At 35.6% G+C, this 26,563-nt stretch overlaps 2 protein-coding genes across 9 annotated transcripts in view; one reads left to right on the top strand and one right to left on the bottom strand.

The window, feature by feature from the left end:
- The window catches only part of dyrk4 (dual-specificity tyrosine-(Y)-phosphorylation regulated kinase 4), a 62,947-nt gene that overhangs the window by 21,212 nt on the left and 15,172 nt on the right, over positions 1-26,563 (top strand). For 2 of the 7 annotated variants that reach the window (XM_087312057.1, XM_087312059.1), the window contains 5 exons: positions 14,986-15,069; positions 16,993-17,136; positions 21,473-21,614; positions 21,793-21,956; positions 24,989-25,125. In XM_087312057.1, coding sequence (XP_087168183.1) covers positions 14,986-15,069; positions 16,993-17,136; positions 21,473-21,614; positions 21,793-21,956; positions 24,989-25,125 — 671 coding nt within the window. Of the gene's footprint in view, positions 1-1,323; positions 1,479-7,850; positions 8,498-14,985; positions 15,070-16,992; positions 17,137-21,472; positions 21,615-21,792; positions 21,957-24,988; positions 25,126-26,563 lie in introns of those variants that run through there. The other 5 variants (XM_087312060.1, XM_087312062.1, XM_087312063.1 and 2 more) reach the window with 4 other exon arrangements.
- The window catches only part of ferry3 (FERRY endosomal RAB5 effector complex subunit 3), a 90,310-nt gene that overhangs the window by 50,673 nt on the left and 13,074 nt on the right, over positions 1-26,563 (bottom strand). The window contains exon 1 of one of the 2 annotated variants that reach the window (XM_087311147.1): positions 8,226-8,350. The exons of the other annotated variant lie outside the window; for it this stretch is intronic. The gene's annotated coding sequence lies outside the window, so the exon portion shown is untranslated. Of the gene's footprint in view, positions 1-8,225; positions 8,351-26,563 lie in introns of those variants that run through there. 2 annotated transcript variants of the gene reach the window in all.

The following is a 26,563-nucleotide window of genomic DNA, read 5'->3' as shown; positions in this document are numbered from 1 at the left end:
TAAACCAAAGTCCCTATAATCTTCGGCAAAAAAATGTAACGTCACCACCAAACCTTTTCTACAGATCTACATGATTCACGCGAATGACCTATTTCAAGATGAAAACGATGAGTTTTCCTGAAAGGTGACAAGTTTGCACCTCTATTATTAAAGACATTTGAACCAAGATCTTCAGGATAGCTGGAAAAGTCTAGGTTTGGACACCTCTGGGGTAGAGTATTTGTTTCAAATACTTTACAAATCTGATCCCAATCCAAATACCTCTCTGGAGAAATTTGAGAGAAGCTCTAAAGTTTTAACAACAGGTCCAGGCTGTTCTATTTTATAACCATTTTATTTCCAGAAGACCTGTAATGTCACAGTAGATTGTCACATTGAAGACCCCAGTAGCCATGTGATTACAGGCAACACATCAGTTACATAACCATTGAGTGACACGACTGATGTGATATGTCTAAGGTCTTCCTAATGTCACCAATAATGTAAACACTAAGTTGGTAAACACATTCCCATTCTCACAGTTGATGGCAGGTGCGCAAGATCCAATTTGTCCTCTCCTAAGTGGCGCTGAGAGATGTGGGTATACACATTAGACCCTAAGCCCCATGGATGAAACAGTCAGAAATATTATCCTCTATGGAGGCAAATGGTGGAGGTATCACTATGAAGGGCAGAGCTAGTTCTCCCACTCTCTCCGTGCTGTAGCAGGAGAAACCACAGCTTATGCGAGCATGCCGGGAGATAAGATTTCCTCTCTGCACTTCACTGCTGTTTGTCAGCGTCCTAGGGGAATGTGAGCGGCGGAGGGGAGGAAATATCTCTAGCTCTGTCTCCAGGATACGGCCGCTGGGAGGGAGGAGTTACCGCAGGTCCCAGCAGTATCTTCTTCTCCTGCCCCTGAGTGGAGATCCGCTGTCAGGGATCACTCCCCTGATGCTTCCCATAGAGGAAGAGGAAGATGGCACTGAGAGCCCCCACTGCTCAGTCTCCGGCTCAGGATGGCTCCCTTGTGGAGTCTTGTCCACACGTCACCAATCTGTCCGTGTGAACCCCATGTTACCACCCATTTATCCCTGCCTACAGCACACATCTCCGAGCAGAGAAGCGATGCTGGCATGTAAAATGTGCTCCTAGATCTACTGCAAAAAGGCTAGTGTGACTACATCTTCTGTGATCTTCAATCGAGAGCTTGCACATCCTTTAGACAAGCACATGTCTGAAGAACTTTGAGAGGAGGGGATCCCGTTGGGTTGCTCAGTGTGAACCCTAGATCTCTAGATCCTTGAAGAATGAAGGAGCGTCTTGGTTAAGATGAGCGTTCTGTACAGGACAGGGGACTGAGGCCTGTGGTTACTGCAGCATGGAGAGATCCCATCATGGTTGGAGAAGGGACCACGCCATCTTGCTGTGGCTTTGAGATCCTCCAGAAATGCTGGGGTACCCGACAGAGTCACAGGAACAGGAGAGTTCAACCCAAGGTAAATATTTCTGGAGTTCTGCCAAAAGAATGTGCCGTCTCCTAAAATGTTCACCCCCTGGATTAGTTCTAATGAATCATAGATAAGTGTTCCTACAACTCTAGATCAGCTAGATTGCAATTCAACGTCTTTCTAACATGTACATGTAACATGAGATGCTTTAGAAAACACGTTGTTCATGTTTCAGATTTTGTTCAAAGTTGAGAACTATGGGAATGTTGCAAACATTTTGATAAAACAACAATTGTGTAGGTGTTATTTCTTGTTGCTTAAAAGCATAGTTCACCTAAATATGTCCTGTTTTGCACCCAGTAGCTGGCAACAAGCATAGAAAAAGTGTGCAAATACTGAACTCAGACATCACAGTGATGCAGTGGGTAACACGATCGCCTCACAGTAAGAAGGACGCTGGTTCGAGCCTCGGCTGGGTCAGTTAGCATTTCTGTGTGGAGTTTGCATGCTCTCCCCGTGCTCGCGTGGGGTTTCCTCCGGTTGCTCTGGTTTCCCCCACAGTCCAAAGACATGTGGTACAGGTGAATTAGGTAAGCTAAATTGTCCCTTGTGTATAAGTGTGAATGAGAGTGTGTGGATGTTTCCCAGTGATGGGTTGCAGCTGGAAGGGCATCCGCTGCGTAAAACATATACTGGATATGTAGGTGGTTCATTCTGCTGTGGGGACCCCAGATTAATAAAGGGACTAAGCTGAAAAGAAAATTAATGAATGAATGAATACTGAACTCATATACCTGTACACTAGGACTGTCCCCTTAATGGCACCCCTAAAAGGGGTATGCCTAGATTAGTATCTAGGCCTGGCCAGGTATATGGTATGATATGGTATGATAACCTTGGATAAAAATATCCCTGTGTCACGGTACTGTGATTACTTTTTAAAATGTCAGGGTAAAAAAAAAAAATTTCCCCCATTGAACACAATATATTTTATTTTAAGTAACATTTATAATATTTTGGACAAGTAGATTTTGATGTAGAGATTCCTTTTTCTCCTGAAGATACTGTGTGAAAAATATGTAAAAAAAATTAATAAAATAAAATTAAAATTAAAAATTAAATATACCTAAAGGAGTTGTATAACAGAAAACTTTGGCCATTTTAAAACCTTTTCCAAACTGCTGTAAACCAACAATATTGGTAAGGTTTGTTTTGATGCTGGTATGCTGGTCTTGCTGGTTTCAATATACTGGTCTTGCGGGTCTTAATGCATTTCCTGCAGGTTTCAGTGCTGGTTTTGCTGGCCTCAATGCTGATCTTGCTGGCCTCAATGCTGGTCTTGCTGGTCAGGAGCACTGAGACCAGCATTGAGACCAGCATTAAAACCAGCAAAAACAGCATCAAAACATACCAGCATATGCTGTTTTGTTTCAGCAGTTATGTATCGTCAAAGACTGATTTATACTTCTTCGTCGAGCGATCGGCATGGCCCACGGCACCTGCCTTGCACGTTGTCATGCATTTATACTTCTGCGTGCTGTTTGCGTTGCTCTGCAATAACACTTCCAAAACGCTAGCTGGCAGTAGGATTTTATGTTTCTCTGTTTTGAGTTTCTGAACGCTACCTTAATGTACAAGTAGCTCAAACTCTCTCATCCACTCAGCTCGCGGCTCTCAGCGAGGACCATGCAACTGCACGCAGACTGCACTGAAGCATATGCTAAAATTGTAGCACTTAATGTACAATTATTTAATTTCTGTGTCTGTCAACAAAACAAAAACACATCTTTCTCCTGAAGACTTCAAATACTGTATAGTACATGAATTACTTGGGCTACTTTTAATTTGTTTTGTATTTTAGATATCCTTACAATTTCTGGTAACCCTGCTACCTTTGGTCCATTTGTACTGCTTTATGTTCCATAGAAAAAGCCAAAATTAAGTGGAATGGTTGATCACAGTTTTCATTTTCACATGAAGTATTGAAATGATCAGAGAGTTTACTCAGCCAAGTTCACAAAATCTTGATCAATTCCTTCCATCATCTCCTTGTTCCATATAAGGCCTTCGAGGTAGGTATGCTACGATCAATCGGCCAAAGATCGTTATCGGCCGATAATCACAATTAATGACTCAATCGTTACTCGCCAATCTGGCCAATCTCATGAGCCGATCAGTTTATAGTCCTATTTCCTTTTAGTAACGAAGCAGTGGATTTATACTGTAGGTGTGCATTTTAACTGCTTATGCATCAAATTTTTTCTTGATTGAGACATGTTGAATTATTCTTTCATCATTTGCAATGTTTCCAAATTGCGTTGTTTGTAATTCTTCTTACTAATTTATATATCTGAGTTATATTGTATATAATTATTAGCTTTATAATTATAAGATTAAGCATTTGAATTAATACTCTGTATCGACCGATCATCAAGACAAAGAATCGGTACTTGTATCGGCAGCAAAACTCCTGAGCATACCTACTTCGTGGTGATATATTAAACATGTAAGCTAATTAAATAATTTACTAAAAATGTAAATGCTACTTCAGATGGCTGATTATAATACAAATAAAAAGTCTATCGCCTTGTAATCATTAGTACATCTACAGCAGTTACTGTGAGTGAATTCACCTCACATGTTTTCATGACGGGTTTCAGTCATGCAGAGTGGTTATTTACTTAATAAAGAAGCCTTGAATGGGACACTGGCAGGCTGATGGGGATTGGGCTGGGAAAGAGGTGTCATGCGTGTGCACTCTCTGAGCTCCATTGTGCTGAACAAGCGCTCCCATCAGAACAGTTCATCCCCATAGCTCACCATGATTACTAGAGTGCCTCTGTGTTACATAACATAAACCCTAATCATAATCAGGCCTCTTTCCCCTCGTCCTGTCACAGCAGTTGTGTTGGTTCTTTTCCGCACACCTTTGTGTCTGTCCTTGCTTCAGTAGACAATCAAGTTTGCACTATAGGGAGTTATTTGGTTATGATAAAACTCAATATTCCATTCATACTAAATACTTTTTAGCAGTTGGTAGCAGTAGGTACCCAATCCAATATGGTTAGATGACACTATACCTGTTTAAATACTCCCATGGTCAAAATGAAATTCCCATTCCTATTTGGTCTATCCTGTCACGCATTTTCAGAACTAAGGGCGCTACTTCTCTTTTGCCTACATTCATATAGACACAGGCTGCCTGAGTCTGACATTTAAGAAAGATGGTTTAATAATAAGCCTACATACTGAGTCACGTTGTATCAGCAGCAGTACACAGCTTCTGCCTCTGCAGCGCTTGTTACATGTTAGGAGTGCAGTCCATAGGGAATAGGTGTGAAAAAAAGTGTCAACTTGCTACCTTCTATATTTGCCATTCATGACTGCTTGAAGTTTTTTGTGTAACTAGGATAAGTCAAATCAAGTCTCGTTAAAGGGACTCTCTTGGGCACTTAATCATCTGGTGATCATTCAATAGATGTTACCAAATGCAACTTAAATTTTTCATTGCTAGTTCGCTGGCTCGCGACACTTTCTAAAGTTGATTTATGAGCTGCTTGCACACATTCTTGCTATGGCCCTGTCCACAAGGCAATGGATTTAGGTCAATATGCAAAAGTTTAATGTCATTTCGGCCTTTCATTCACACAATACCAGTGTTGTTCAAATTACATTACAGTGGTACACAAATTACATTTCATTACAGGTTACAGAATGGAAAAATACAATGCAATCTAATGTTAATTCTTAACCTTTTAATTTAAAGGCTGGTTCATATTCATTTATATGATCTCATTCATAAATTTTTGTACGATTTGGTCACCCCCCCCAATTACGGTTACAGGGTGGGGGTATTTGATGTACACCTCCTTTTAAAAATCATGTTTTATACTACTTAAATTGTATTCTATTTGTACGAATTAGACAATACGTAAAATAGCTAAATTTCCTCAAGGGATCAATCTTAAAAATCTCAAAATGCTGCAATTCGTGAGTCTTGTGGAAGGTGACATCATAACGACCAGGAGAAGGATGGACCCCATGCATAACAACAACAATACCGGATTACCAAGCTGTGTTTGTGCTGCAGGCGCTGCTAAGTATATTAGCACTATTAAAACAAAACCTGTTAATGTTGTCTCAACTAGACGACCAGCGAAGATGCATTAACAGTTACACTCGTTAGATATTTTTAAATCCACCATGGTGTCCAGTTTATGTCAGTATACTCATCACGCTGAAGGACTTCATGCGCATGCTCACTGCATTCTTCTGTGTATCATTTTAGTGTATCTTGAAGGTTTGTCTGATGTTTACCCTGCCACATGGCATATGTATTACACCTTTTTAACCCAGTTTTCTCATTTCCATGAGGACACAGACATTTACTGAAAAGATATATATAGAATATTGTAATAAACTATGAGTATTATTATTATTATTGTTAGTTTTTTTTTTTTTTTTTTTGCATGTATATGCTTTTTAACAGCTACTTTCAAGTGCTGTAACTCCAAGATGCACAATTTTAGCTAAAAAAAATCCTCTTTAATGTTCTACTAGAAGGGTGAGCAACAGCAGATTTTTAGGTGAACATAATCTAGTGTCATTGGCTAGACTTTGGTACTTTATTTTAGACATTGTTCAGACTGCTTTACTATAGCATTAGTAGAGTATTAACACTTATTTTTAGGTTTAGGGTTAGTAGAATAAGCCGACAGTAGAATAGTCAATCAACTTATAATCAACAGAATGGCTGTTGGTGGTCCTTCAAAATGAAGTGATTGCAGACAGACAACTATTGACTGCTAGTTGACATTGAATTGCAGTTTCTTATAGTTTGTAGAATGTCTAAAGTGGACCCTCCAGTTTATTTCATTCATATGCAGACATGCAATATTTCAGTATATCATTTTAACATGACTACGATTAATAAATGATTATTTTATTTGTTTGTTTATTTATTTTGCCCTCACAGTTCACTGACGGGTTTTGTGCAGTAAATATGCTCATATATTACAAGTGAGAGATTTTTGAATGAAGGGTGCATTACTTGATTTTAAAAGGCTGCACCTAACCATACCCATGAGTTCAACGCAGAAGTATAATTCAGCCTTAACAGAGCGGGGTCTTGTTACTCCACACGTGAATGGGATTGAAAAAATTGACCTAGAAAAATTTGATTGATTATAGGTTCTAATTGTCGATTTCGATTACTTTTCGATTAATCACCCAGCCCTAGTTGTGAGATCTCAAAATGGCCTCTGTCACAAGAGGATACCGCCTTTAAAGTTAGCATGAAACAGAATCCTTTTTCCCTTATGATGATGTACAGTACATCTATATGAAATGTTTACTGAAATGAGAAATAAGACTTGGTTGTTGCATGATTTCATCTTTGTGAACCATTTGGATTTGTTGGAAATTGAATATTAGGAAGATTTGAATGCCAGTTTGTATATAAGCACGGTTGTGGAGGATTTTACTGTCCACTGGAATCACCATCGGCATCCTCTGGTGTAGGATGTTTTCAGATGGCCAATGATAATAAGAATGAGGAGCTAAATTTTTAGAGATGGAATCTTATTTGTTCAACCTACTGCCTCACACAAAGGCATGGCAGAAAAAACACACACAATGATAGCCCCGTCCTAAAGACTGATAGCCCAGCCCTTAAGGAATTCTATGTGAAGTGAAGAAGTACTAGAAATTAAGATAATTGTTTCGAGGGTGGGTGGTAATTTGTACAAAATAACTAAGTGGCTCCGTGGTTAGCATTGTTGCCTCACACCAAGAAGGTCACTAGTTTGAGTCCTGGCTGGACCAGATGGCATTTCTGTGTGGAGTTTGCAAGTTCTCCTTGTGTTTGCGTTTCCTCTGAGTGCTCCCTTTTCCCCAACAGTCTAAAGACAAGCAGCATAAATTGGGCAAACTAAAGTAACTGTGGTGAATGCACGTGTGTGTGAATGAGAGAGTTTATGAGTGCTTCCCAATGCTGGGTTGCGGCTGGAAGGGCATTCGCAGCATAAAACCAATGCCAGAGTAATTGGCGGTTCATTCCAGAGTGGCGACCGACCGATGTGACTAAGCTGCACGATACTAAGTAATATATGCATATGAAATAAAGAAGAGTACATTTGGATTTAATGTCAACTCTAGTGTAATTAGCTGCCGAATCTTTGATTTTTTTCTCAGAGGAACTACACATTTATAGTATGAAATATTACTTTTTTTCCTAATGCCTCCACACAGTCTCCCTTTTAAATCAAAGCCCACTCAATCACTGAGCTAATAAGGTTGAATGAGGGGCGTTTTAAGCTTTTGGCTCGCCCACTGCTCCTCTGACACTTTGAAATACACAGCGCTTTGCGAATGACGATGTACTGATAGGCGTTATTTATTGGGGTCCCGTCGTTCGTTGACAGATGGAAACTTAAAGAGAGGGCAGTAAACAGATAGCGGCAAAGGCGGTGCCGTTCATGCCCAAAGCTCGTGTCAAAGCGAGGAAATTGTCAGCGAAGGCAAGTACACGCTAAAAAACTCAACTCCGCTCGTGTTATTAGAGCTCGTCTTGTAGCTGCACATTCAGACATTGTGCCATAACTGTCCTGGATTACCACTTTAGGAGCGCCATGACTTGGCAAACAAACGCAGCGCGCTAGGATGGCAGGAATAAGGGTTCAGTGATAGGTAAACGCACGTAAACAAATCTATATAGAGTGCAGTCGAGGCTGGAAAACCTGAACAGGTGGCATATCTCGGAGCATACACGTCAAGTGGAGCAGACCGACAGCTTGCCTCTTTTCGTTAATCCTCTGCTGACGACGCTTTTCAGCCCCTCTCCTCCTCGCCGGGGAAAGACTTCATTTCGTGAAGTTCTCGCCGCGGTTTAGCAGTGCTGATAGGACGGGCTCCGGTGTCTTAAAGGATTCTGGAGATGCGCGTGCAAGTTTCCCGCTGGATTTAACAACAAGCGCGTTCTTTCTTTCTCACTCCTTATGCCTTATGACTTGGATGTGTTGAAAATCCACGTGTCAAAAAGCGACATGTTTCCTGAAATTAATAACAAGGTAATGTATTACATCACTTTGCGCTTTCCTATGGATGCGCTCTTGTAAATAAGTTTATATTTTATGTGCAGAATATTATGTGCATGTTCTGGCTGCACTGGAGTAGGAGCCTTTATAGGTTTAAATAATAAGTTTAATATTTAAATGTTATTTGATATACATAACATAATGTATTATGCTTAACAGGTATTCGATTAATGGTTCAATATAAACTATTAGTTTTAAGGTTTAACTTACACTGTGTATTTAACACCATACTGCCTATACAGCTTATATAAAATACAGCTATACAGCTTATATATGTCAAAAAGCTGATTGTTTACAGTTAAATTAATATACCGAATAATATATCTAACTATTATTCACATATGTTATAGTTTAAGCATATAATACAACTAAATAAAAAAGAGACAACTCCTTATAACTGTCAGTTTATCTTCATTTACGATTTATAATTTAAGTAAAATGCTTTATTCTGCAAACAAATAACAAATTTAAAATAGATATGTTGTGATATGTTTGGAGCATTGAAATAACATAAACCTGACATAATTCATATTCATTTCAAACAAATTATCTATGTTTGAACTTCAGAAGAATTATAAAAGTGAAACAATCCTGTTTTTAATAACAACAAATGAAGGCCTTTTTTTTTTTTGGACCAATGTGTTTTGTTGAATCATTCAATTATATGTGTGTATAATCTATATAAGTATACTTTTCAGAAGCAGAAACTTTATTTACCACACCAATTATTGCCGGGTAATAAAGAACCTTCTCACATTGTTTTTTTTTTTTTTTTTGGGGTTGCTTGCTCAAATTTCACTGCATTTTGCCTTCTAAGAAACTTAACTCACAGTAACACGAGAGCGCTTGATTGCGTTCTGTTCTGAGTATTTTCAGTTTTATTAGTATAATGCTATAGTGCAAGGTTACAAATAAATTATGTAAGTCCCAATCCTCTGTTCATCCCACCAGTCCATCATTGAGATTTATTTCGCAGATCTGTATAATGAAATAAACTGCACTGACAGCTGTATATTGTCAGAGATTGATGTTATTAACGCGCCTTGCAACTGCATGAGTATATTTGGTCTGAACATGTGATGGTTCGCTTGGTTAAAATCCTCAGTGTCTAAGTATGAACTTAAGGCAATTGAACTTCAAGTTACTATGAAAGGCACAGAGAGTTCTGAGTATTAATATATATATTAAAGGCATATGATGTATTTTTGATCCTTTCAGGGTGTGGTTTGAATTTTGCTCATGACCATATTCTTTTTCAATGTGGTGACCCAAATTGGTCTGTCTTAGTATGAGCTAGCAAAATGTGTGGGCATTGGTGTAGCTTTAATATCAATTAATCTGTTAAATAGCAGAAGGGATGTAATATTTGAGGAAATTCTAAAGTGAAAGTCATTTAGATATGAGTAGGACCTTTCAGGATTATTATACAGGTAGTAAACTAACACTAAAGTCTAAATTGTTTCAGGAAATAAAAGAAATCTTTTCTGCAAAAGAATAATAATATTTAAAAAAATGTATGCTAATTTTATTTTAGCTAATTTAAAAATGTAATTAAAGTAACAATCAACATAAAAATACACAAAAACACTACTTGATTTAAACAAAAATTAAAATAAAAACTCAATGATATTAAAATGATGTAAAAATTCCAAGGATTCACTTGATAACAAACATTTTGTGATATGGCCAATATTAAAATAATATTTAGATATCAAAATGAAAATGTATGACTGTCAAAAATGTTCAAATTATATGGCAAATGTAAAGTTTAGAATTTTTTTTATTTTCTAATAATTCAATTCTACAGTATTGCATTTTAAATCAAGTATTGTAAATGCTTAAACATTTGATTTAAAAGTCCCATGACAATGGAAGTCTTACTGAATTGTAAGTTTTTCACTTTTTTAATTAGTTTATTTTGTTATGAGCTGTTAATTTTTGAAACTGTATCAGGGATTTCTAATAAAATACATTTAAGTGAGTGTTTGATTAGACGATTAGAAATCTGATATCAATCAACACCAATAAATAAAAAAATCTTGCAGACTGATAATCCTCCATGATATCAGTATACCGGGCATACCTGATGAATTTAGATCAGAAATATCCCATCTCCCAAATTAAAGAAACAAACGATTTTTCAATTATTTCATTGGCGAATAAACCTGACTGATGAATTTGCTAAAGAAAAGCACTGACCCACAAATTGTAACACAAACCCTTTGGTCCCGAACATAGAAACTCAAAGGTGTTAATATTTGAATGAGTCTTTTAAAGCCCGAGTCTCACATTGCACATCTGACTGCACGCAGTCTAAATGCAACAAATTTTTACTGCCTGTTTTCCAAATACATCTCTTTGTTGCTATCCGTGTCCTCTCTGATCCCCCTGTAAGCCTGTACAGTGAATGAATCCAGATAAGACCCGACACATCTGCATAGCTAAACCCTCCGATGCTCTGTGCCAAAAACCACCATATGTTTTAGACTGACCCCTGTGGATTAAGAGTGTGAGAGAGCCATATTAGTTTGTATTTGGATGTATTGTCTGTGTTTCTTGGTCAATCTGTTTGACTTCTGCTCTACACTGTATTTAACCAAATATTTTTACTCAAATGTTACTTAAAGTTGGTTGTACTTGGAAAAAAAAAAGTTACTCAGTGACTCAATATATTAAGCAGAACCCAAATAGAATGAGTTAACGCTAATGTATAGTTCCAATCGTGCTTTTATTTATTTTGAAGGATATTGGATGTTAAAATTAAGTGTATATTGTTGTGTTTTTGCTCAAGAACTATTTGGGTAGTTTTTTTGTTTTGTTTAATATCATGTTATTTTGAGATTAAAAGGATTCTGTTTGAGATTGAGAGTTTCCCTTGTTCAGATGATTAGAGCTTGTGGTGACAGTCAATTGAAGATCATTGCCTGCAACGTAACCCAACGTCATGGGGACATTAGATTTTGTTTGGAAATGAAAATTGGGTTGACATCAGAACCCAATGTCAGGCTGATGTCAAAGTCCAACCTCCAAATTAAAATCAACTTAAAATCAACCAAATCAACTTCTAATCATGTTACGCCTTTACGTTGTGTGGACGTTACCACTATGACATCTATCAGACGGTGGATTTTAGTCGCTTTCCAACACAAGCTGATATCAAACAAATATCAACGCAAAATAGCATTGTCCTTAGCCGCTGGCTAGATATTAAATTTTGGTCACCTGTCCTGAAATCATGACGTAAATCTAACCCAACGTCTTATGATGTTGTGTGCCTGCTGGGTAAAGAATGTGCATACTTTGCCACAAGTACAGTCTCTTTTATGATAACATTGGTGTACTGTATATACTTTTAAAAATAAAATAAATTAGTAATTTAACAGAGTTTTATAAAACAAAACTAAGATCCAGAAACTCAGTTCAATTAAATTAAAAATAAAAATGTACTTCAACATGCATTTCAAGGTACAATAAGTGCTACGATGCAGTGTAATGGCACCAACTTTTGTTCCTTTTCACAATAATGATATTTACTAGAACATATTTTGGACAAATGTAGAATTATTTTTGAGCAGTTTGAGCAGTTTTGAGCAGAACACCAAATAAAAACCACAAATCAACTAAACATTAGTTTCAATCCAGCTATTTTTATGTGCATTTTGTGACAAAAAATGGTTGATGGAAATGCCAAGATGTGCATCAATTTTGTAAATGTGAACAACAAAAATATGCGCATAACTGAGTAAGATAAACTTTTATTCGGTAAGAAAAGATGTGCATAAACTACGATGTAAACACTTTTACCAAACAAATTCCAGTATGCACATTACAAAAAGGTCATGTGATTTTGTTATAAGAGGTCATTAGATGATGATAATGTGTGTGAATGGACAAACCAGCAGACTCATCACATTATGAAACGTCTGAATTGTTGTTTTTGTCATTCTAAAATGCCAAACCATTTCAGTATGTGTTACTATATTATTAATTACCTTCAGAATTGTTAAGAGCTCTGGGTCTCAGGCCTTTAAACAACACCACGCATTCATTATGTGTCGCCGTTGTCTTCTGATACGAAGTGATTTATCAAATAAGGAAAAAATTCACAGAATTGCAGAAAATTCCATTTTCACTTTTGATATTTGGCGTCAGTAAATCAGGACATAACGATTTTGTTCTCTTTGACTCTTTGGATGGAAACTCTGCTTTATTTACATGTCTTTTATGAGATATTCCAGTTTTGCGCATAAATTTTAATAGCATCTTTAAATGGAAACATATCTAGTGTCTATGATTTGTAATTAAATATGTTTGTCTCACCTATCCATCAACATACGGACAACTTCCAGTGAAGCAATGTTTTACAAAAGAGCTAAAACTGATGTAAAATCAAGGTAAATCTATGTAGCTGTGATGGACTTTCTTTTATGTTTGCTTTTTAAAACAGTAAATGAGTTTTTGTCAATCGTTAGCAAGGTGATCTGTAGGACATGTCTCGCCTTCTTATGGACTTGCACAAAAAGCATGTGTATCTGACACGTATAACAAAACACAGCCTAAGTAATATATTTCAGATACTCAAAAATGTAAACAGCACCCTCTAGTGGATTTGTCATCTAAAACATGCAATGAAACATACCCGGAGCAACGTATTTTACGTTTCACAAAAATGTAAGCATGTAAGGCATGTATTTTCATTTTATATAAGGTTCATATGTGCATTTAACTGGAATTATAATTTAACAATATTTCATGAAGTTCACATTACCCATAAATATTAGTTTTTAGATTTAAATGGTTTGTTTAGTTACCGTAACTTGTTGTGTTTTACAGTGTACCGGTATGTGTTTAACATGCTCTGTTTGTATGGCAGCCCATACCGAGAGGCACTAAGTTTAGCTGGGGCTTTTCATCTGTCCTTATGTTATCTGTCAGCGCTATTGACGCAAGCTGAGGCCTGATTAAGATGGATGTGGGCCTGTTTACTCGCGGGTCCGCAATCATGAGTGATTGTAGTCATCGCTGATATCCTTGATCGCTCAAGGGGGAATATTAGTTGGGAGATGATTGCTGTGAAGTGTGAAGCATCAAGTCAAGGAGTCTAGACGTCACTAATGCCCTTTGCAAGAAAAAGAAATTCAGAAATAAAAGAAGAAGAAAAAAACTGGCAGATTTGCTTGCCAAATTAGTTGAAAAAAACTAATAAAAATTACACTAAAACTATAAAAAATATAAGTATACAACTATATTAAAACCTAATAAAAATGAGAAAACAACTAAATTACCAAACTAAAACAAATACATAAAATATAATAGCAGTTTAGCAATTATACTAACATAACTACACTGTAAAAAATCCTGGTTGCCTTAAAATTTTAAGCTTAATCAAATTAACCTTATGAGTCCATTGAACTCATATTTTGTTAAACTGACTTAAAACAACTTGCATAACTTCTAAAATTAAGTTAGAACATGATAAACTTAGTTTACAATGAATTAAAAACATATGCTGTCATGACTAATTGTTTTTTTTTTACAGTGTATTAACATTTTCATTTAAATTAATAAATGAAGTTTAAAAAAAAAAAAAAAAAAAAAATATATATATATATATATATATATATATATATATATATATATATATATATATATATATATATATATATATGTATGTATAATTATGCATAAGACAACATCCACTGTAAAAATTTCTTTATGTTCTCACAACAGAAATCGATTAAGTTAAAATTGATGTTTTTTTTTTTTTTTTTTTTTTTACAAATTTTAGTGGATTAAATGCGACAGAATAAAATTGTTCCCCTAAAACCTCAAAAATTGTGTTGTTTTAGCTCTTTTTAATTAAGTAGTTTGGATAAGTAAAAAAATCATTTATTAAGAGTGTTTTCAAACTGTAGTTTACAAAAAAAGAGAAAGAAATCAAACATAAATCTACAAAATTTTACAGATCATTCTGTAAACTTTCCAATTTAATGTAACTGACAATTGTTACATTAAATTGTCATTTGTTGTCATAAACACGGTTACATTAAAAATAACTTTCTACTATATTTTAAAACTAATTTACAAAAAAATAATTCTGCTGTTTTTCATCCCTCAAAGCTTTAAAAGTTTGATCGTTTTCTGGTTATCTTTGTAAATAATATAAAAACGTGTTAAAACCAAATGAAATGATGGTCTTAAACTTCTTTTTTACTGTAGCTCTTTTACAGTTAGTATCACAATCATATTAACAATGCGATGTGAGGCCAAACTGATCATCTGTCGTGAACGAGGGCGTCATGGAAATAGCTTTTGAATTGAAATCAAGATAGCTCAGTGAACTGAAGATGAGTCATTGGGCTGTGTTGAATAACAGAAATGATTCGCACAGTTATATAGGCATCATCCCACTCGTTCGGCTACGGATGTTCATGACGTCTCTCCTCCGCTCTCTTTCACAGTCAGCCAGACCCGAGGCTTTCCCTCACCCACACAGGGCTCAGGCCGACAACACTAAAATAGGACCCAACTGCACCTACACACAGGTGAGCCCTTGGTCATGGAGGAAAACATAAGCACTGATGATTTGATCAAGATGATGCACAAAGGGAGGAAATCTGTGAGGAGGTGCAAAGGAATTTGGTTCAAATGATGAATTGAAATGCCAAGGACGCAAAGCAGTCAAATAGGGCTGGAAGAACTTTAAATGGCTATTGAATTTAATTTGTGGTCAGAACATTCCTTGCATTGATGGTTGCATGAAAATACTTCAAAATCACTTTATAGTGGGTGCTTTATAGTGGTTTAGGTTATTAAAATGTTAAAAGACTGTTCATTGAATGGTCCTTTTATGGTATTTTGTGTGTTTGTGGACACTAAATTGATCTAACGTGAGAGTAACAGCAATTTTAATGTTCAAGGGATAGTTACACAAAAATGTACACAATATTTACTTAAACCTTTTATATATTTCTTGATTTTGTTGAACACAAAAGTAGATATTTTGAAGTAACATGAAAATCAGTCACTATTGACTTGTTACATGCATAGTGTAACAAGTCAATGTATGGTAGTGTTTTTCTTTTTTAGAAATTGATGCATTTGCAATACATTGTGCAAAGCCGATGATATTGATATATTTAACGGTATTCGTTTTAATAGTTTTCTAAACCTTTCACTTCTCAATGTTTAGTTTTGCCTTAAAGGTTCCATGAAGTGCTTTGAAATGTGCAGTTTTATTCGATATTTGACCTAATCTTAACCAAAACACGAAGAGAGGGTGGGACATAGTGTAGCTCCTCCTCCTTTTTAAAAACAGCCAGCAGCGTTTTGTTTATTCATCGCTCTGCCAATGAGAGGGACTGAGCTTAAGCGCATCAAATGAAAAGTAAATGAGAAGCATCTTGAAGGGCGCAGTGCATTTCAGATACTAGAGAGCATTTGATTGGTTATGTGTTGAGAAACTGAAGAATGAGGTGACGTGAATAAAACCATTGATCCATTTAGATGAAAGTGGCAAACTACAAGCTTTACGTGTTTATCAGTTTTATATTTTCTACATTTTGGAGCACACTAGCTTATAGATAACAATACTAATACTAACATCTAAAAAAACTATTTATTTTAATTTCATGGGACCTTTAACGTGCACATTTTCATTCCCCTGATGCTTTAGCATGAATTGATTCTTTCATTGTTTCTCCGCTATCTATAGATGACAATAGACGATCCCTCCAAGCACCTATGGAAAGCGTTTGTGTTAAATCTTTAATGTTGAGGGTGATCTCTTCACACGCACCTCTAAAGCACCTGGCATCCATTCAGCTGTGGGTTTTAATGCACAGCTGCTGTACCTGAATTGTTTACGTGGAGCCTACTGTATTCTTGTAGGTCTCTGCAGGTTCCCTCAACGCTATATTTAGCTTCTGTTTCTATGCGTCACGATCAAGCTGGCAGATACCGCAGTATCTCCAGAACATATGAAATTGAATATCGCATCTATCTATAGACACACATGCTCTTTTTTCAGCCCAGAAGTTTGTTGAGCGTTGGCTTTGAACCATGAGATGGGGGAAAACCTGCGAGCGACGAATGAGCCCCTCCCTTGTGTGGTGCCCTACATTCGCTTCACAGCGAACCTTTCGTTAAAATCCTTCTAAAAGAAGATACTGACAAAATGAAGAAGCGTGCAAGAGAAAACCTGTATACCTCATTCCTATTACATATCAAAATGTGAGATTTATGGTATATAGTGTGATTCTGAAAGACTGCCCAATCGCTGCTTTTGTCCCCACCTCAGTCTAAAGCTGAAATTCCATCCTCCACGCAGGGGGTCGGTTCACTGGGGCCGTTGGCCACGCAGCTTGTGTGAAGCTCACGTATCTTTCCCCCCGTTGGCCCTTGTTACTGATTTGTAGAGTGTTTAACGTTGAACGGTGCTCAGTGTATTGTATTCTTTTCTTTTCTAGAAGTGTGGGACAGGCGTTGGTACTTTGCCCCAACTAGAGGCTCCTGTTAAGCAAGTTTTGGTGACCAATGGCAAACTTCTGCATTCGAATGGAACCTTACCAAGCATTGTCAAACAGTTGGTGCAAAGCACTCAGGGGAATCAGGTAAGATAACACCTGCTGTAAAACATAACACAACCCTTTTAGAATTCGAAAAAAAATGGTAAACACTAGGCATCATTTGGTCTTGCAAAGTCAGAATCTCGGACTGACAGCAGAAGGTTTGAAGTGCTTTGCAGGTTTTAATGGTCAAGGACACACACAGGAAGCTAAATGACTGACATTGTAAACCAGTCACAGTTCATTTTGTTTAGCTGTATGTTCAGGGGTGTAAAATTTGAACCCTAAGTACAGTAACCCATAAAAAACATCCTATATTAAAAACACTTCAAAGCTCCTGAGGTGTTTACAATGCCACTGGTCCACTGCTATTGTGAGACAATGTGTCAGATTTGTTTGATTATACAAATGTAACCACAATGATTTACCTCTCAAACTGTAAGACATTGGCTGTTTCTCAATTCCAAGAACGCAGAGAACGGACTTGCGTCTTGTGGAGACCAGTCTTGCCAGGTGTCCTCGGAAGAACGAACTCAGGAGACCGCGAGGGCAGAGAATGCGTCCTTTGAGAAATGAGATGCTGCGTTCTTCCTGATGGTCACATGACCTTCACGTGTTTTAAATGGAAATTATTTAAACATTACAGCATTTATACAACAATTTATTGTTTCTCCCCTCTTCAAAATATATACTTTGCATAAAAACATTATAAATAACGTATACTCTGCACAATATAAATAAAACAAATTTTAATACGAATTTCAGCAAACAAACAATCCTTAATTTGTTTATTCCTTTATTAAGATATTCATGTTAATGTTTACTTTCACCGTTTCATTTAGGGAAAGTCCTGAGGTAAATAAGTGATATCTCTGAACTTTAATAATAAATCTAAATAAAATGCTGCGCTTCCCACCGCCAGTCGCAATGACTTCTGGGACTTCCAGAGCGAGTTCGGTCCTCAAGTCTGCATCGGTGCGTCCTCGATATCAAGAACACATCCGGGAAGTTTCAAGCGTCCTCTGTACTTGCGGTCTTGAGTATTGGAACTGAACTTAGGCAGCTGATGATGACGTTGCACGAGAACACGAGGACGCAAGACCGCTGAAGAACGCATATTGAGAAACAGCCAATCTATAAACTAGTAAAGTGTGCTACTTATATACATTGCAATATACATACAGTAATTCTGAAGGCATAAAGTTGATGAAAAAAAGCATCAAATTATCTTAAATTGATAATGTGCAGAAGTATGCACCCATAAAAGTTATATATATATATATATATATATATATATATATATATATAACCTTCAATACATGTAAACTCTGGCCTTTTACAAGCATCTGTCACTTCTTCACTGGAATCCTGGCCTGTTCCTTACATGCAAAACTTAGGAACGCTGATAATCTTTGCTTTTTTTGCATCATTGTGGCTTTCTTTAATCTTTTCATTTAAATCTGGAGACTGAACGGGTCGCTCGAGAATTAAGATTTAGTGGATTTGGACTACATTGGAATGATTGTCCTGTTGGAAGTTGAAATGATCTTCACTCTTCAAACTATAGAGTGAGATTCATCATACAATTCCTGACTTTGTAAATTAGGGGTGCCCAAACCCGTTCCTGACGGGTCACAAACCTGAAGAGTTTATCTTCAACTCTAACTAAACCCCCTTTCTGCCATTTCACTAATTAGAAGACCAGCCATTTGTAATGTCCATTCATTGTGAACTTCATTGCTTGCTCTCATTCTATCCCATAGTGCACCAACATATCAAGTCCAAGTTATTATCATCTCAACAGCTTAACCCAAAATGCATTATAATGGTCATGCTGATTCAATTCCTGTATGTCATTTGAAAATGACGCTTGCAGCTGAGTTATCCATCCACCTTTGGAATCTTGCAATCTGGAGAGTTCCAGTATAACGTGATAGAGTGGATGAGTCAAATGAAGAGCTACAGCCTTTTTGGCCCACCCAAAATTTTGTTGTTGGAATTACTAATATTTATACATTTTCATTTACTCATTCAAGTGGACTAATGTAGGGAATAGTGAACAAATGATATCAGGGCCATTACAAGTTTTTTGGCTTGTTGAAACTAAACTTTGAAGGACACTGGCACTCCAAGAGCAGGATTACAATGATTTAAATAGAAAATCTGGGCATTATGCACTAAATCAGAGATCTCTGAGTCTTGTTCCTGGACAGTTCAGCTCCATCCCTAATTAAACATCCGAAGTATGAGAATCCTGATTTTCAGACTCACTGTTAATTTCCTGATAGGTGTGTTGGAGGCAAAATCGTCATGAGCAGGATTGGGCACTGCTGCGGTAAATTACTAAGCATCAAATTCTACCAGACTTTCAAGTATTTCTAAACAAAACAAACACAGAATCACATACCCTGTTGCTTGGAGATGCAAATTGGAGATGCAAATTCTCTCAGTCAACACAGGGGTCACCAAACCTGTTCGTAGAGGGCTGGTGTTCTGCAGAGTTTAGCTACTACTCTAATCAAACACACATAAACAACCTAATTAAGGTATTTTTAGGTATACTTGAAACTTATAGGCAGATGTGTTGAGGCAAGTTGGAGCTAAACTCTGCATAAACACAGTCCGGCCCTTCAGGACGGAGATTGGTGACCCCTGGCCTAACACATCATGTCAACAGGTTTACATCCGTTGATACATTTAGTAGAAATTGTTTACACCTATGAGAAAGACCGCAAGTTAGGACGAAAAGAAAATGCAGAAGACAATGCTGTTCAATTCATGATTTTTAGGGCGCAAGCCACTTTGCAATTGTAGATATGTTACAAACAAGAAGCTGAGCAAAAAAGAACTGTGACTGGTTTCTTTAATTGTCAGATGACCTTTTGGGTGGTTCTTGATCAATGAAAACTGTGATAAAGTCAGAAAGCTGTTATAAACACAGGCACGTTGTGAAAATGTACCCCATATACATTTCTAGAGAGTGCGTATTATGTAGCCAGAGCTGCATATAGCTGCATTTCGTCTTAAAAGCGAGCGCTACTGGGTGGTATGACGCCACAGATTTCTTCTGTTTCTTTTAGCGCCACCAGTTGACCGATTACCTCCATATGGATAGCTTTTACACTTTTACCAGTTTGCCCAGTAGCTCGCCACGTACTTCGGCGGACATGAGACAGAGCAGACTTGATCATGACAACAGGGTTCGAGTCTCATGCAGAACAGTTCCAGAAAGCAAAAAATATTAAAAAAAATTTAAATAAGGAAAAAATAAACAAATAAATAATTTTCTTTTTCTGGATTGCTTTTGAAAATGCCATTGGTTGGGATTAGGGAAGGCTGGTCAATTGGTGCGTTTGAAAACACTGTCGGTTATATATCGGTGATATCGGTTGATGGGGCATGGATGTTTGCAAGAACAGTAGGCACAAATAGCATTCGCAAGAGAAATTTGAGATCTGAAAAAGCGTACAGAGCAGCCTTTGGAGAATTCGCAAAAAACAAAAACTGCAAAAAAAAACAAACCTCCTTGGATGTATTTCACGCTGTCCAGAAATGTATAAAGGGGTACGTATCAATAATGAGCCTGGGTTAGATTAAGTCCAGACCTTCTGCCATCTGTCTGTGCAAGACTAATCATGGGTGTGTTTCCCAAAAAAACAACAGGTTATAGCTGGACTACCAAAATGCATTATCATTATCATTCCATAAATAAATGTATTGCAGGGGTGCTCAACCCTGTTCCTGGAGATCTACTTTTCTGCAGAGTTCAGCTCTAGCCCTGATCAAACACAATTATCCAACTAAGTAGAATGTGAAGGAGCACTTGTTTATTAAAGACAGGTGTGTTTGATCAAGGTTGCAGCTGAACTCTGCAGGAAGGTAGATCTCCAGGAACAGAGTTCGGCACCCCTGATGCAGTGACAAGTTTTTACAGAACTGTCGCAAATCTATTGTTTGAACCACATTTGTCACAACGTAATGCCGCTTCTTAAGGGGCTTTTTAGATACTGATTAAATATAAATTAATATAATTATTTTTAGATAATTTTTCCATGCACTATATATACACTATAAAAAAGTGATTAGTTACTTTACTTTAAAAAGTAAGCAAGCCCATTGCCTTTTATAATTGCACACATAGTTTGTTTATTTAATAGTTATAAGGTAACAATGTTATTTTATTTTAAGTAAAGTCAATTAATCACTTTTTACAGTATACACATAATGTGTGTTATTAACATTTATATAACAACAACATAACGTAAAATAAAATGCTGGTCAGTTGATGAAGACAGCTTTGAGCGTTAAATACATAGAGTATAATAGTCTGAATGTCTGCATAAGGACTATTTTCATCCTTCCTTAATTTTTTATTACACAGGAGGAGAGACCAAGGCCACAGTTTCCCAATCGCTTTGGTTCGTCGGTGGAAAACTTGTCTGAATCCTTAACCAGGAGCATTATTAATAAGTTTGAGAAGATCAGAACATATGAAGGACAGAGGCTGCCAATGTCTCCAACAAGTATGACTTGCATTGTTTTTGTTTTTATTAATAAATTATTATTTTAGTCACCGATTTGCTCCTAAAACATCTAAAAATAGGTCTGTACTGTATTTTTTAAAATATTTCCCTGGTTAATTGGATTACGTAGCAGTTTATATATTTATTTAATGTGCATTGTTTTTCATCCTCAAAACAGCGGCACTGAAACACTTCCAGAACCAGTTAACAGAATATGAGCGGGAGGAGATCATGGATTACTCTGAGATCTGGTATCTGGGTTTAGACACAAAGAAGATTGAAGGCTCCCAGGGATCCCCACAGAATGCAGGCTATGATGATGAACATGGCAGCTACTTAAAGGTTAGATATTATATATCATGTCTTTTTTCCAGCCAGTTATTTTGGTAACACTTTACAATAAGGTTGTATTAGTTAATGCATTTACTAACATGATCAATTAACAATATATTTATTTCAGTATTTGTTCATGTTATTTAACGTTAGTTGATGAAAATATAGTTGTTCATTGTTAGCTCCTATCAACTCACGGTGCATTGGCTAATGTTAACAAGCATGAATATGGATGTGAATAATGCATTAGTACTGTAAATGTTGAATTATAATTAATAAATGCTTTACAAGTTTTGTTCATGATTAGTTAATGTAAGTAAATAAATTAACTAATGAAAACCTATTGTAAAGTGTTACCATTATTTTAGTATCATCAGTGTCTATAATAGAATTGAATGATATGTAAAAGTAGCTTTTGTTTTTCAAAATCTGTATATGTTATTGATTGTTTGATTAGCATGGTGATTAAATGTTAGATGCTATAAAATGTCTCTTATTTTGTGTTTAAAACATAATTTATATAACTGGGATTATGTTAATTTCTGGGATTGAATATCCTATACCGAGATACGAATATCGAGATACGATATTCAATTTTCTGGGACTGGGATTATGTTAATAATTCAGTGTTATTTTAGAATCACTGAGAATCTGATACAGAATTTATTAATATAAATACATTTATATTGTTATGTTTTTGTAAATTGTTTTATTTAGTTAAATCTTTTTTATTAGGTGTTTAATCATGGCAATAATGCCAACTACTTAAATCAAGGTCATGATATATCATATATCTTCTTGTGATCATATTACTTGCCTGGCAATGTTAGTTTAGAATCATGGAGCTCTTGTTACTATTCCTATAAATAGCTTTAAAAGTTTATTAATAATTTATTCATATTTATTTTCATTTTTTATTTTACAATGAAATAGTTTTATTAACTTTTTTGTTATATTTTCGCCATGTTTATTATATTTATTTCTATGCATAACATATAATATTTTTCAGTATTCATTAAATAATAGAAAAATAAAGAGTTATCATTTGAGATACATTTTAAGATTGCTGTTAGATTACTGGCTGACATACTGACCTCATTTTCAACTTGAACTCAACTCAACTCCATAAATGATGAAATTGCATTACAGCATGAGTTTGGATAATTCAGCCACAGGCAGTCTGCCGTCAGCACCGTCAATGTGCCTTTCACAAAACGTTTACTTGCCATTAGACTGAATTCCTTCACCCTCGACCATTTAAAGACTCACAGCGCTGGCATTTGCAGTCGAAACATGTAAACAAAGTCACATGTCAAGCAGTTCAGTTGTGCTTTCCTTCTGAAATCTTTCAGCGAAAGTAACAGGTAGTAACAGCAAGTCTGTTACCGGTCATTTTATCATAATTAATCGTCTGTAAAATATCATGTCTAATAAATATTTATTAGTGGAGTTGTTAATCATGATTAGCCAAATTTTAGAAAGAAATCAACTGATTGCACAGTTTTCTGTCATCTATTATATGTATTAACTTGTATAATCACACTTGATATAACCATTTCTAATTAATGTTTGATTATCCAATTAAATCCACCTTTGAAAAACAGCCAATTAGCTGCACTGTTTTTGCAATTAGTTGCAATTAATCATGACTAATCACACCTATAATTAACATTATATATATATTTACATATGAACATTTATATGTATTTATATATTTATATATATTATTGTCGCACCTATTACTGGGTTGCAGCTGAAAGGGCATCTGCTGTGTAAAACATATGCTGGAATAGTTGGTGGTTCATTCCGCTGTAGCGACCCCTGATAAATAAAGGGACTAAGCTGTAGGAGTATGAATGAATTATTGTCATTAATAATGATTAATCAGATCGAATATAAGATTCTCTGCTTTACATATGTGTTAGTGCTGTTAGATTATGTAAAACAATTTAAAAAGCAACTAATCACATTTTCTATAATTAATTAATCAGATATTGCGATTGTGTGTGTGTGTGTGTGGTTAAAGTCAACATTATAAGTCCTCTTATTATGGAGCTTAAAATATGACAAAACTATCTGAATTTGATTCGATATCCGGACATATTGTAGGAAATTAAGACTCCTACGGCAAACAAATTTTTAAGTCCCAAAAAGGCGCGTCTCTGTGGGTCTGCACAGCACGTGAGACTGTCTGGGGGATTGTTGACAGTTCTTGCACAGACAGAACGAAACGGATAAATGAGAATTTTTTCCTAGTTAATCAATCACTGGATGTTTGGTTATATTGGGCGGATAACAACAAAAAACAATGATAATAATAGTAAAATAAAAAAGTATCACTAAATATACTTGGGTAGTTTAAAATTAAGAAAGTCTGAACATCAAATTCAATATCTCAAAACTAAAAACCAGACATTCAGACTGTGAAAATTAGATTCAGTAGTCAGGGTTGATTTACAGGAAAGAGTAAATTAATAAAATTGTAATATGAAATTCAAAATGACATTTAATGGCATATGATATTCTGTTTTTTATTATTACAACTGTTAATAAATAAAACGAGCACAATTCAAATGTAGATTTTTTGGCATATTTTAAGCTCCATATCTTGTGAAATTTAAATATTTTCTAAGTGCTGTTTAACAGATACATTTTTATAGTAGTTTTAATATCTATTTTTTTGTCTTTGTCATGATGACAGAACATAATATATTTCTTCAATCATTTTGCATGATATTAGTATTCAGCATAAATGGCAACTCATTTCTTAAAAGGGTTAAAAAAATTAATGTAATAAAACTGTGTTGTTAATCACAAAAAAATAACATAAATAATGCAATTTGCTATCGAAACATAAACCAAAGTCCAGCCCAGATGTGCATAACTTCAGAAATTCACCAAAAAAGAAAGGTATCTGCATCTCAATATTGCTATTGAGATGTTTCTCTAAGTAACAGGAAGTCTGGCACTGTAAAAAGAGACATAAATAATCCTGCTGAGCTGTTCATCAGCTGACTCTGTCCTCTAAATACTCTGTGCAGGTCCTGCATGACCATATAGGCTATCGCTATGAAGTGCTGGAGGTGATTGGGAAAGGATCGTTTGGCCAAGTCTTGAAGTGTTTGGATCACAAGACAAATGAGACGGTGGCCATCAAAATCATTCGAAATAAGAAAAGGTAAAGTGAACCCCAGTCTTAAGTGTTCATTCTCATTTTCAGTACAATCGGAGTCAGCGACCACTAGGGGGCCTCTCTTTTTTGTGAAATTCAACAATACTATACTATTAACCCTTTGATGCACTACATGGTTCTAAAGTGACCTGTCTAAGTTTAGTTTTTTCTATATATAATTTATAGCTTGTGCATTAAAGGGTTAAGACAAGACACTGAAGGTGAATAGGGTAAAACAATTATTAACAGCATACTTCCCCTAGTGACTGATTACATTATAAATCACCAAAAAATATATTACAAGTTTTTAAAAATATTGTTTAAATATGCTAATAAAAACTAATAAAAATTTGATCCATAAAATTGAGTTCGAAATTCTTGTTTAATACTATTTTCTATGCGTATTAAAGTCAAAAGAGGAGATTTTGAGTATGTTTTTAATCACTTCCTAATTTAGAAAATATACTACTAAAAGTCAGTAAAAAACACAGCATTTTGGCAATGATTTATAGAATAAAATGTTGTATCCTGTTTCAGAAAATATACTGCAAACAGCCAGTTAAAAAAAACTACATTTTGGCGATTTTTATAGAATAAAATATATGTAATATTGCAAATTATGAAAATAGATATGGACCAAACTTTGAGGTTTGGGCTGCTGAAGTGGGGATTTATGGCTCAATCCAAGGAAATAATCATTTTGAAAAAAACAAACTATTCAACATGGATTTAGATCTAAAGACTTAAATAGATTGAGAAAGAATAAAAAGTGCATTTTGGATGTTTTCTTTCTATTATACTGAGAGAAAAGCTATTAATGAAAAGAAAGAAAAAAAAACTTAACGGTTTAAATATTACTGAAATACAATTCTAATGAAATAAGTAAAAACTAAATCATTAAACATATTTACTTCTTTAAATTAAACTAAATCAAATCATTTTCCCACTTTTTTTCTTTTTTGTAAGGCTATGAGAAGCTCTTCGTTGAGCTTTTATCTGGGTCAGTGTTTACAATGGAGCTGATACAGTGAAGGGTGTTAAAAGGTGTCAGTTGTGTATCTCATTACATGGTTGAGCAGATCTGATCTCCTGGCCTTTGCCTGCCATCGCACCTGCTTTGACTGATGCTTTTACAGTACTTAGAGCCCTCTCAAAATGCAAAGCCCAGGACTAAGTACTCTAGAGCTTTTCTGATGCTTTTAGTTTAGCTGTAGAGTTAAGGGAATTATTTTCTGCTCTATATTTGGGCTGTTTAACGTGGTCCATAAGTTGTATGTCATTAATAGCAATTAATTGCATCAAATATTCAAATTTATAATGTATATTTATTTTTTATATTAGTGCTGTTAATAATGACAGACTATTTAAAACAGATTTAAAATTATTAATTATTGCAACTAAACCCCCCCCCCCCCCAAAAAAATTTGTATTCATCGTTTTAATC

Source organism: Danio rerio, chromosome 25 (assembly GCF_052040795.2).
Source record: "Danio rerio strain M-AB ecotype USA chromosome 25, GRCz13ab, whole genome shotgun sequence".
NCBI classification, from domain to species: Eukaryota; Metazoa; Chordata; class Actinopteri; order Cypriniformes; family Danionidae; genus Danio; species Danio rerio.
Note: the sequence above shows the minus strand (reverse complement) of the source record. Positions and strands in the feature narration are given on the sequence as shown.